Source organism: Equus caballus, chromosome X (assembly GCF_041296265.1).
Source record: "Equus caballus isolate H_3958 breed thoroughbred chromosome X, TB-T2T, whole genome shotgun sequence".
Lineage (NCBI taxonomy): Eukaryota > Metazoa > Chordata > Mammalia > Perissodactyla > Equidae > Equus > Equus caballus.
The window spans coordinates 128,626,719-128,640,006 of NC_091715.1; the positions used below are offsets into that span (position 1 = coordinate 128,626,719).

Sequence of the window (13,288 nt, forward strand, 5' to 3'; positions counted from 1 at the left end):
CTCATCCACCGCCCCTCCTGAAAACCCTCAGCACCTCCCCTCCGATTCTGGCCACGCCTCCCGCGATTCTGGACCGGCCTCCACCAACAGGCATTAGAGCCACGCCGGCGTCTCGCTCGTCCACTGCCTTGGGTACCTACTGCGCCTGCGCTGGAGCGACCACAGCCTTTGTGGGCAGAGACTGCGCAGTTGCTGGGTACCGCCCACGGCCCCGCCCTCACCAACCCGGACCCCCCTCTGAGGAAATGAACTCCCGGTGTCAACTGGGAACCTCGCCATCAGAGCAGCAATGTGATTTGCTGGTCTTTGGCAAAGAGGAAAAGCCAATGTCTCTGGTAGCGTCATACCCGCTAACCTGAACTAAGGCCAAAAGGGGAAATGGTCACATTCGAACGTGAGACTCATTCGGTGACACCAGAGAGGGTAAGAAAAGGGATATCGATAAAGGTTCAGTTGCAGTGAGGACAAAGAGAAGTGATTTGAACTTTGCGTAACGATGAACTCCCGTTACAAATGGGACATTGCAGCTTGGGTCCCTGTAGACTGGATGGCAAGAACACTTGCTGACACCTGCAGCCCAAGACGTGTATGAAATCCCAGGAAGGGAACCAGACCCAAAGACCCAACCACTTCTGAACGGACCTTCTCTAGAAGCATGCTGACTACCCTACCCCGCCTTACCCCTGGACCTATCAGAAGACCTCCCACCCTTACTCCACAGTCCCCACATCTGTGCTGATGGCCTTCAAGAAGTGGCTCAAAGGATCACCCCATAAGGGGAGGCATTAGATTACCCACCACCTGTAGGGGAGTACGTCTCTAAACACAGGGGCCAGCTTAACAAAGGGGAGAACTTCCATCAGGGCCTGGAGAGCCCCTTCCCCTGCCACCAGGCCCCTGTCCTTGATGCCTCAGGATCTATGGCACAGAGCTCTGCCCCGGTGCAAGTGATGATGCACATGGCACAGCCGCAGCTCCCTTGACCTGAGGGTGTTGACTGCGAAGAAAACAATCGACAAGTGGAATCTTCTGAAACAAGTGAATTTTATTGGGAGAACACAAGGGTTCTTTAAAATGCAAGAAACAGAAGCAGCAAACACATTGTAAAGACACAGCAATGAGGATAGCAGAAAAGTATCACACCGAGTTGGTATGGCCAGGGAACTCAGTCACACAGTAAACAGAGGGTGAGGGAAGGTCTCCGAGAAAAGGCTCCTACTGGAAAGGCTACTCAGCCTGAGACCTCGGCGGTCACCCTGTAGAATACACGGACAGGACAGACACATCTGGACACGTCTCCACATGTACAGTATTTCAAAAGATTTCTTGAGTAAGCACAAAAGCACACGTTGTAAACAAGGAAAACAACCCAAAGTCCAACCTAATGCCAAAGTCACAGTACCCCGACATCAATTTCTGGTCACATGACAAGTAGCTGATGTCACAGGCCCCATCTCTGAGTCGAAGTCCTTCAGGTGAAGTTCATGGGTTCTGGAGAACCGCTGTGAGTCTAGGAAAGTCAACACCCTGTGGACTAAAAGTTATCCTTACACACGGCCAATGCTAAGGCTCCATATAAGTGGAAAGTCCAAGGCCCAAAAGAATCCACACGCAGTCAACGCCGTTACCCCTTTAACCATGGAGAAGCAGTCTTCCCTTCAGTCCTAAAGCTAAAGACATTTGAGAGGGATCGCTCATCTGTAGTCAGGGGAGGGCCTTTAATATTATTTTCTGAAACCACTTTCTTGAGGGATGAAGGAAAGAATGACCCAAAAGAGCTGTACATATTTAATGTATATGATTTAAAGACTGTGGAAATAGGTAGACATCTGTGAACCATTACCAAAACCTGTGCCATAAACAGACCCATCCCCTCCAAAGTTTCCTTCCACCCTCTAATAATAATAATAATAATAATTACCATTATTATTATTTTGTGTAATAAGAAGACAACATAGAATGGACACACGTAGCAAATCTTTCAGTACCCAGCCCATCTCTCCTGGGCTCTGGAGAAGTGGCCCAGCTGCGTGGTCCCCGGCTTTAACCATATTTCACACACGGCAGCTCAGCAACGCCCCCACGACAACAGTCCCCCAGTTGATCCGAGAGCTGGCTCGACCACGGGCCTTTCGGCACTCTGGAAGGCCGCTGTGTCTGACTGCTGGGGGACACTGAGAAAGGCAGTGACTCCCCCCAGGATTCACTGCACAGCGCCCACGGCTGTTCTCTGAAGTGGAGAAGCAGCAGCACGCTAGGTCTGCGCATGAAGAAGGAGAGGCAAGGGAAGCTCAGAAGGCCAAGGCAAATATCAACGTGGAGCTGGCCTGACCGGCCACCCTCGGGAATCCACACACTGTGCTCCTGGAGTCAGCACGATGGACTGAGAGGGCAAACTCGAATCCCGCGGGGTCTAGAGGAGATCATTCAAATGGTACGGGAGTGCCCACATTTGCACATTCTTTCCACCCTTTTGAGAGGACAGCACACGAACTAGCCATAAAACAGGATCAGAGTCCTCTCCTCCTACCAAGTGTCATGTCACCTCTTGTGTGTCACAACACACAGAGATCAACCCTCTGACTTCACCTGCAGACAAACTCAGTTCGCTGGGAAAACGGAAAATGACAGTTGTCACCACAATAAACATCTTAACTGGACAAGGGAGCCATATTATCTCATATCACGTCCATCAGTGTCCACTGTGACCTTCTGGCCCACGGATAAGATGACCCAAAGGTAGTGCGGGAGAATGTATGTAGGGGACACGAGACACAGCCCTGAACCCACGATGCCCATCACAGCTGTCACACCAAAGTCCCTTTTCCTTCACACTCTCAATTTTTCATTCTACTCTCACAGTGTGCTTATATCTCCACTCGGCACTTATGTGCCCGCCTCAGACTTCAGCAATGGAGAGAAATCAACAGCGAAATATAGGAAAACCAGAGGAGGCGTCCTCTTCTCAAACTGCAACTGTCCACATCCGCTTGCCCCTCCATAGCTGCAGCATCCAACACTGTGCCGACGCCCCTCACCGTTGTGGACAGCACCCACTTCCCTGAGAGTGCACACAAGGTCCCCTCAAGGCAACATCACCACCCCTGTGAGAGGACCAGAAGGGCAGAGGGGCAGACCACCAAGCAGCAAAACCTTCTCACAGAAACAGGGGAAGGGACAGCCAGAGCCACTGACTACATGCTGTCCTATTCAGCAATGAAGAATAGGTGGGCAAAATCCTCCAGCCTGGAGAGCTCACCAGGCACATTCCTGGATATCCAGGCTCATCTGCGCACATCCATGAGGATCTAAATGTCCACGGCCTCATCTACTGTTCATGGACAGGGCCCAGTGACTCTCCTCTTCCTACCAATGTGCAGAGTGTACTCAGCGGAAGAGTGCCGACAGCTCACCTGCAAACGCTTGGCTAAAGCTCCAGCCCAACTCCCATCCAGAAATTCAGCATCCCTAATGACTCCTAAGATGCCATCGCCCTGCATGGTGGACGACATTCTGTTCAGCACCTTCATGTCAGAGCACGCAAGCCTGACGGCGGGCCACGGCCAATTTCTCCCCAGGGACCCAGAATTTCCCACACCCCACATTCGGCCATTGCCGGCATGCGCTTTTTGAGGGACTTGAAAAAGGCAATTGAGTCATGTGATGGTGGAAGGAAGAAGTGTCTGCGTGGTCTGTGGAAATATCACAGCAGCAACAGCAGCTCGCTTTCATCATTCTCTCCATGGGGACACAACTCATCAACAGCACGAAAGAGTGACTGGGCACCTCTACCAAGAGCGATTATTCACCAGAGACAACCATCTGAGTCCTCTCCTCCTACCAAGTGTCATGTCACCTGCTGTGTGTCACAACACACAGAGATCAAGCCTCTGACTCCACCTGCAGACAAACACTCAGTTCCCTGGGAAAATGGAAAGTAAAACCCTGTTGGCAGAATAAACGTCTTAACTTGACAAGGGAGCCATATTTTCTCACAGCATGTCCATCAGTGTCCACTGTGACCTCCTGTCCCACCGCTATGCTGACCCTAAGGTGGTGTGGGAGAAGGCACATAGGGGACACGAGACACAGCCCTGCGCCCACCATGCCCTTCACGACTGTCGCACCAAAGTCCCTTGTCCTCCACACTCTCAAGTTTTCCTCCTACCCTCAGAGTGTCGTCATATCTCCGCTAGGTACTTCTGTGCCAGCCCCAGACTTCACCAATGCGGAGAAATCAAAAGCCTGAAATAGGAAACACAGAGGGGGTCTCCTCTCCTCTAATTGCGACTGTCCTCACCCTCTTGCCCCTCCATAGCTGCAGCACCCAACCCTGTGCCGACGCCCCTCACCGTTGTGGACAGCACCCACTTCCCTGAGAGTGCACACAACGTCCCCTCGAGGCAACATCACCACCCCTGTGAGAAGACCAAAGGGGCAGAGGGGCTGACCACCAAGCAGCAACACCTTCTCACAGAAACAGGGGAAGGGACAGCCAGAGCCACTGACTACATGCTGTCCTATTCAGCAATGAAGAATAGGAGGGCAAAATCCTCCAGCCTGGAGAGCTCGCCAGGCACGTTCCTGGACATCCAGCCTTATCGGCACACACCCATGAGGATCTAAATGTCCACGGCCTCATCTACTGTTCATGGACAGGGCCCAGTGACTCTCCTCTTCCTACCAATGTGCAGAGTGTACTCAGCGGAAGAGTGCCGACAGCTCACATGGTAACGCTTGGCTAAAGCTCCAGCCCAACTCCCATCCAGAAATTCAGCATCCCTAATGACTCCTAAGATGCCATCGCCCTGCATGGTGGACGACATTCTGTTCAGCACCTTCATGTCAGAGCACGCAAGCCTGACGGCGGGCCATGGCCAATTTCTCCCCAGGGACCCAGAATTTCCCACACCCCACATTCGGCCATTGCCATCATGCGCTTTTTGGGCGACTTGAAAAAGGCAACTGAGTCATGTGATGGTGGAAGGAAGAAGTGTCAGCGTGGTTTGTGGAAATATAACAGCAGCAACAGCAGCTCGCTTTCATCATTCTCTCCATGGGGACACAGCTCATCAACAATACGAAAGAGTGACTGGGCACCTCAACCAAGAGCGATTATTCCCCGGAGACAACAGCAGTTCTCTCTCAGAAGACTCCCTCATGTTAATGTACTACACAACAACGTAGGAGGGCAAAGAGCCAATGTTCCTCGAGCCATTATTCACAGGCTAAGTCATTGCACAGAATCAGGCAGAAACAGCAAAGCATTCCTCAGCAGCAAAGTCCAAAATACTCCTATTGCACAAGTCAGCAACAGTCCCCATCGTCAAAATTTCATCTTGGCCAGAGGGCCGTATGTTCTCATGTCACACTCAACCATCTGCATTGTTATCTTTTATCCTCCAGCCATGCTGATCCCTGGTAGTGCCATGGATGGGCCAGCGGGCAGGAGGCACTCTGGAACATACAAAGGCCAACACGCCTTTGACACTGAGGGCGCATACCCTCCTCTCTGCTCTGTCCTCCTGCTCTGAGAGCAGCTCTACAGAGGACACTCTGTCCAGCCCCCTTCCCAGCTCTAGGCTTCAAGCACCGGAAGCAAGGAGTTAGTCCTTCCATCTTTCCTGATCACAGAACCCCCTTCCCCACCAGAGCCTCCAACCTCCATCATTCTTCTCCTCAAGAGAACAGACAATCAGAAGTGGCTGGAGAACCAGTCACGAAATCTCTTTAGTTCAAGAAGTGTTCCCCCATGTAAACTGCTTCAGCCACAATGGAAAACAGTATGCAAGTTCCTCAAGAAGTAAAAGGAGAGCCACCCCATGATCCGGCAATCCCAGCCCTGGGTGTACAGCCAATGGAAACGAAATCACTGTCTCAAAGCCGTGTCTGCACCCCGGTGTTCAATGGCGCACTCTTCACAACAGCCGACACACGGAACAGGCTCAGTGTCCATCAACAGATCAGTGGGTAAAGAAAATGTGGTACATACATACAATGGAATACTATTCCGCCATAGACATTTTGCACAGAACAGGGAACCAGTATAACAAGGAATACACTCCATTTCAGGAGCCTACCCTTAAGGGGTCCAATATAATCCCTTCTCTTTCCAACCCCCACAGCAACAAGAGGAATGAAAAAATACATATGGCAAACGCGACTTTGACATGGAATACTTCACACCAAAAGCTACAGCACATTAACACTCCCAGGAGTGAGCAGACATTCATGAGTACATGTCTCACTGGGTGAGTGACATGGCTCGCCTCAGAACGAACTCCTGGGAGAGAACCCGATCAGCTTCTCTTTCCCTGAGAGTCTTGATTTTGAGAATGTCATCAATTAGAGTCACTCTTTTGGAATCCTCAAAGCCGTCACTTGTTTTCAAGTGCCAATACTCAGCAGATTGACCCTGAAACCATTCATCTAGGTCTTTCGCACCCCTCCCGCCATGAAGGGACCTCAAATGAATGTCCTGGGCAGCGGGCCCTAGTGTATGTGGAAGGGGAAGAAGGCATCGCAGTTACGGTTAAGTTTCACAAGTTGAGTTTTTGACTAGCAACCAGGCCAGTGATGGTCACTGTCATGTCACTTGGTGAAGGAACATGGGCTTGAGCACAGGTATTTCTAAGTATCTCAGGTCTCAGGTTTTCACTGGGCAGACAACATAATGACCCCTATCTTCTGCAAATCTTATGTGATCCAACCAATCAGAAGGATCAAGAATGACTTTGAAGTGTCAGTGGGCTGCATAAAGGCAACATACTTTAGTCTCTACTCACAAAGAAATGTGGATTGTTTTCACCCTTGGTGAGTGAACTTCAGCTTCTGTGATGCGACCTTCTGGATGAAACCTGTGCCAATAAAGCAATAGAGGAACCGGGAACCAGAGCCATCCATGAGACTAAAGGGCAGAAGCGTCTTGGAACGCACCTTACCTAGTGCAGATTTGTATCAAGAACTCCCTCCCAATTACCCAAACTCTTCACTTAAGTTTCAACAAATTAACCACCCCCCAGAAAACAAGTGACTTTATACAGACAGGGAACAGAAGAGATCTTGGTGGCACTGCCAGTGAACAAGAAGCCTCCAGCCTGAACTTGGTGCTGAGCCACATCAGCTTTGACGAAAGGTGTCCATGTTGGCCGGAAAGACTGCAGCTCAGAGAAGGCAAAGTCCGAATTGCCCGGCTTTCCCCTGGCATCACAGGAGAAGTAGAGAAGTTGGTTTCTAGAGAGATTGAAGGAATCGCTGAGGAAATTTGCTGGTCCTGTGAAAGGAAACAAAACATTTCGTTGAAATGACGCCTAGGGTCTCAAGAACTGAAGTGGAAGCGGGGGCTCACAGGGAGGGAGAGGACCTCAACCAAGCCACAAGGGTCTGCTCTAATCTACGGATTCTGGAAGTGCTCAGCTACTTCCTTCAGGACCCGCTGCATGCCGAGCACTTACAAGGATCATCACACTTGATTCTCACAACATACCTGATAGCAAGGTGTGCTCCCCATCTCCATCTGTGGAAACTCAAGCTCAAAGATGAGAGCTAGAAAGGGCCAAGGGTCTTTCTCACTCAGATACCAGAAATCTATTGTCCACGAAACACAACGTCTGGTCGCAGCAACATCTGCTAGGCAACAAAGTGGCCAACAACGTACGGAGGGGTAAGCGCGTGAGCAAGTACGGACCTATTCATTACTTCAATTGCTAGACTATGCCTGCAGGACCACTGCTACGTAAATGCTCACCCACCCACAACCGGGGTAGACTGGCAGATTGCCATTGTCTGGCACCCACTTGGTGGACGGGTCTCACCTTCTCCCCCGTTTCCCACTTAGACCCGGTCTTAAATCACATCCAAATCCACGATCTCACACCCGAGATAAAAAGCACATGAGCAATCTCCCACAATCTTTGGATTCCTGAAGGTTGTGTTTGACCGTCCCATCTAGTCCATCCTGCTTCTGCCTGGTCTGGCAAAGGTTTTCCAAAGGATAAGACAGATCAAAACCTTGACGTGAAAATGTCAACATCGGTTCTTTTTGAAATCTGACAGTCTAATAAAGTCAAGGTGTCTGTAACAGTGGCACCCCCAGGAAACAGAGGAACACCAATAGGGACTGGAAAAAGACGCCACTGACTAGCCCAGAAATTGGCGGTAGACCTAGCATCTCTGACATGGGGTTCATAAGCAGTGCCCAGGGAGTGCCCCCGACGTTCCCGGAAATTCCCCTCTTAGACACTCAGGGAAGGGATTTCCACACCATCTGAAATAGCGCTACAGCTAACAGGAGATCAGTGCTACCCTCCCCCCAACACCTGTGGCCTCCCATCACACGAGATGGCACTTACTTGTCTGCCTGCTCTTGACAGTTGGTTCCAGTTCCACTCTCTTCTCCGTACAGGCCCACAGGATGACCTGGACTGGACTTTGCCACCACAGGTCCTGAAGGGGATGGTGATGGTAGAAATCTGCAAGGAGACTTGACTTTGGGTGGACAGCCCAGCACAACTGCAGGAAAAACAGTTTACTTGCCAACTCATATAAGTCAAGCGGCTCAGGCGAACTGGTTCTTTCCCTTATCCTGAGAAATTTCTGAAAATGGTCGGTGAGGCCAGAGGACCCACTCACGCACCTTGTGTGAGCTAGGCCAAAAGAGTGAAAGACACTGTGAGACAGGCGCTCCATGAGTCAAACCACAAGATAAGACCACTGCTTTAGAGGCCTCATTGCCCCTTCAAGTGAACCAGGGTTCATCCCGCTTTAATCAAACACGGATGGGATTCACTCAACATTATGTTGACAGGTGTGACCAGTGACTGGCTAGAAGGCGGGGGGGGGGGGGGGTGGGGGGGGCCGGGGTCTCCCAACTCCATTTTTTCTGTTCAGTAATAAGGGAACTGACTCACACATAAAAGGATGGTAACAAACCTTTGGAATGTGTGCCTGCTCTCACTGTGTTCCCAATTACTGACACTTACATGCCACGTAAGATTACAGGTAACAATTCATTCACATGGGTTCTGTCTTCTACTTAATAGACCATGAGATGCACATTAGACAACTGGGTCGTTATATTAGTCTCAGTAATTGGTAAAAGATTAAGTTCAAAGACTGCTAAAACTAGGCATGAGCTAACTGAATCCAGAACAATTTCATGAAGAATTTCATATAGTACATAACGTTACTACCATCCGATATCGAACATAGGTCTTTGAGGACAAAACAACGGAAACAACCGGACATCTGGAAATACACAGATTGGGGAATTTGCTCTTAATTTGCAATACGTCCTACTGTACTATGGGCAATGGGCACGGATTAAAAGCACCTTCATTCCACACGTAGGTATTGATCCAGGTCTGGGGCTCTGCCTGAAAAGGCAGGACTCACCGGCGAGGTGAGTGAGTGTCCCAATTCCGGAAATTGGTATTCCTGCCAGTACCAACTGTGCAGATAAAGGAAGACCAGCAATACAACCAGTAAAGCAAATACCAGCAATACATCTGTCCCATTTCTAAATGTGATCAAGGTGGATTTAGAGAACACCAATGCCCCACCAATATTCAAGTCATTAAATCATCTCTACATGAGCTAACATACATAATTCAAGTCAGTATCAAGAATCAACCTGCAAGAAGGCTCATAAGCCAACTCAACCATCACCATTATGTAGAGGAAGTAGTTGTTTTCCTTGACAATTCTGAGGTTACTGTCAGGCGATAGTGTCCTCAGGATTTTGAGGAAAACAACAATGTTCCTTTAATTTAATTCTCCCCTTGAATACACAGTGGATGTCGCAGGACGGAGGCATGAGGATAAACACACGGGCACTGTCGATTTCTTAACCCGACATTGTAACACTTTGAGCCACTAAGGCACAGTCAGCACTTGTGTGCAAAGAGGCAAGGACAGCACCCTTTGACGTGGGGGTGGGGCAATGGTACTCGCAGTCTGGCCCAGGACCTCAAACAGATGGGATAGCAGTGGTCCTGGGGCAGACCGGTCAGGACATGAATTGGCCTATCCTGCTTTTCTGTACATAGAAACTACACAAAACGTTTCTTCTCTGGGACAACACCAGGGAAGGAGGAACCAGGCCAACGTTTAAAGAAATGACAACGGAATAAATGCACAATTATTGCCCTCCAGTAATAGACATAAGCATGCCCGATGACCTGCAAGGGCCATTCCCTCTTAACAGCACTCATTCTGGAGGTGAATTTCCATCTCTGTAAGTGGAAAATGCCCCACGATTTTAACAGGAAATGCATGAAAGGACTCAGGACAGAACCCAATCGAATAACGCGACACGCAACACACAATGATTGCTGGAAATGAAATCCCCGAAGAACCCAAATGACTTCCAGTGTTGACCAGTGAGGCGCACTTCCGGGAATTCAGTGTCGTAAAACAGCGCCGCTCAGCCAGATCGACAACGTGTGAATTTTTAACATTGAAAACAAACCTTTCTTAATTTTTATTAGAGCTATGAAATAAGAAACGTAAAAGCTAAAATTTCAAAACTTTAATGGTATGAAAAACCCTTAACAGTAAATAAAATGCAAGATTAGGCTAGCAGACCGCTTGAAGCCGCTAAGTGTCGTAAAGCAAAACGCACAGACACAATTAGGACCATCTTGTCCTCATTTGTCAATCGAAGGTGACATGAAAAACTTTAACACAAAGCTTACGAAAAGGATCAGGACGTATCTTTAACAGAATAAAATGACCCCAAATGCCATTGTTCCGTAAAACACAATCCCACCCCGGGCCAGGGACGCACGTCAACATACGGTTAAGAGCATTCGCTGTCGTAAAACAACAAGGACTCAGCCAACTGAAAGTTCGGCCCTGTACGTGGAGAGGACCTCAGAACGTGGAGTTTTTAAGAAAAGTTAGGAAGACGGAGAAACACCAGAATAGAACAATATAAATCAGGTCAAACACGCAATTACATTATAAACTTATGACACTCTATCAGAGGGTACATTCCAGCTCTGTAAATTAAAATTTCCCCGAAACCATTTAAAGGACGTTTATGGGGAGGGCCAGGACCTCCTCATTAAACGCATGAGGAAGGACATGCAAAATTCAGTGCCCAGCAGGGTCCAGTCCTGGCTGACAAGGGTGGCTAAGGGGCCTTCACACAGACTGGAACACTTCTGGTGCTCAGCCGCACAAATCACTTCCCAAAGGGCACACGGAAGAGACTATCGTTTGAAGAATGCTTAGGAAACCCAGCTGAAATCCACATTAAACACATGCAAATGGCCACAAAATCACGAGGAAGACAAAAACACCCCGCGCTACGGACGGACGAGATTACAGAATGAAACCAGCAATAGAAGCCCCGGGGCCGTGATGCCCCTCAGGGACTCGAAGCAACAAGGGCTCGCCCATCACACCGCTGGGTTTCACACTGGAAAAGTGTAGGGAACACTACAGTTTGCATGCAAACACACTGACAGCGTCTGGGCCACTCTCCACTCAGCGCGATGACATTAGGTGCAGAAGGGCTTTGCAGAAATACGTAAAACAGCGTGCAGTGCTGACTGAAGGGGACTCGCGGGGTCAGGGAACAAGCCAAGCCTGAGCTGAGCAGGCCGGCTGTTCACTCTTTCCCCCGACGTTATCAGGGTGTCGTTCTTTTTCAGCCGCACGGGAAGAAGAGCATCCCGAAATGGGAGCAACCAATGAAAGGAAACGCGCACTCACGCTGGGCAGGGAAACCCAAGTCTGCGCTCGCAGGCGGCCATGGGCCACCAGCTGTCACCCTCGCACACACGCTCCCTGAGCGCGTCACCTCCCTCTGTCCGAGTCGAAAATCACCGAAATCCCGACCCTGACGAAAGGGCTCACGGAAACGGACAGGACCCAGATTTCCACAAACACCCGGGGCCAGCCTCCAGCCCGCGACACTGGACAACCAAAGGCCACACCCGCTCCCTGGCCGCCAACGGCCACGGCCCGTCCTGGACCCACGGCCACTCGGCCCTCCGCCCCAGCCCCTTCCTCCTCTCCAAGCTGCAGACACCTCCAGTCCTGAAGACCACCAACAGGGGGGTCAAGGCCCACACCGCCACGAGCAGACGAGGTGAGCCTTCCATCAGGTTGTGCCGCAAGCTCCACCGGGGGCCCGGACGCCGCTAAGGGGCCTTCTCTGCCCTCCACCCAAAAGCCCGCCCCGGGCACACTGCCTGTCAGAGGAGCTGAGCACACACCGTCCCCCCGCTTCCCTCCAATCACCCTACAGACAGCCAAGTAGGAAGTCAAGGGAACTTACACTTTGGGGACAGCAGGAGACGGAGCCGCCATGTTCCCCCATCCCGGAGGGGAACGGTCCACGGAAGCCGCGCTGCACAATCCACGTTTTAAAGAGCCCGGTCAAGCGTTTCGCTTCCCTGGACAGCGTTCCTTTGGCCCCGCCTTCCCACGTCGTCATTGGCGGGTCTGCGACGATTGACAGCGAGACTGGCCACTCGCTCCAGCTCCAAGAGCGCAAACCCCGCTCATGTCCCAAGGCTCTGCTTATTGACTGAAATCTTTGCTCTTCTTGTTCTTTCTTTCTTCTTCTATGTCCATCCCTCAACGCCTAGCTCTGCTTCGAGGCTTTTCACGTATCTTTTCCTTAGTTTCCTGTCTCCTCAGACTTTGGAAATCTTGATCACTCAGGCTCTTCAAGCCTAGCTCCGTGCCATCCTCTTCCAGGAAGCCTTCCATGCTTCACTCCTCCCATCCCCAGAGGTCGATGTGAGTTTCCCTTTGCTCTTCGACATGGACATGAAGAAACCTCCGAGCGGCGATTCAGGGAAATCCTGCCATCTCTGGGATCACGGAGTACTTGCTGGGCACAGTGTGAAGGACCCCAAGTTGGCACTCGCAATCTTGGCAAGACGGTTACTGTTGCACACGTTTGGGAAGAGCAGGCAAAAACCAGCAACAGAGTGACTCATAGCAGCCTCCCAGGATTGGTCCCATCAGTGAATTCAAACAACTCCCAACCACCCCTTTCAGGATTGTCATATCCTTTCCTACCTTTAACCTCTGGAACTCTTGCCCACTCGCCAAGGCCCAAGCATAAGGCACTACCTCTGTGAGTCCCCCTCTGGTTTCACGTTCCCACTCCCAACCCCAAGCACAGTTCTTTCTTGTGTCGCTGTAGGATGAAAGTTAAGGGCACTTCATTTCTCTGCTGCCAGGTCACTAAGCTTCCTGATTATGAAGGTGAGGTTGGAAACCCCTTTCTTTTCAGGAGGCCATCTGCTGAGGAATTTTTGCAGCTGCT

The 13,288-nt window shown here is 50.5% G+C and overlaps 1 protein-coding gene across 1 annotated transcript; it reads right to left on the minus strand.

The window, feature by feature from the left end:
- Nucleotides 1–1,025: 1,025 nt before the first annotated feature.
- Nucleotides 1,026–12,590, minus strand: LOC138921812 (uncharacterized). Its single transcript, XM_070257203.1, has 4 exons — nt 12,287–12,590; nt 8,352–8,511; nt 7,487–7,626; nt 1,026–7,273 (listed from the first exon to the last, which is right to left on the minus strand). The coding sequence occupies exons 1-4, from the start codon at nt 12,443–12,445 to the stop codon at nt 6,989–6,991; spliced, it is 744 nt and encodes a 247-aa protein (XP_070113304.1). The 5' UTR covers nt 12,446–12,590; the 3' UTR covers nt 1,026–6,988.
- Nucleotides 12,591–13,288: the final 698 nt, after the last annotated feature.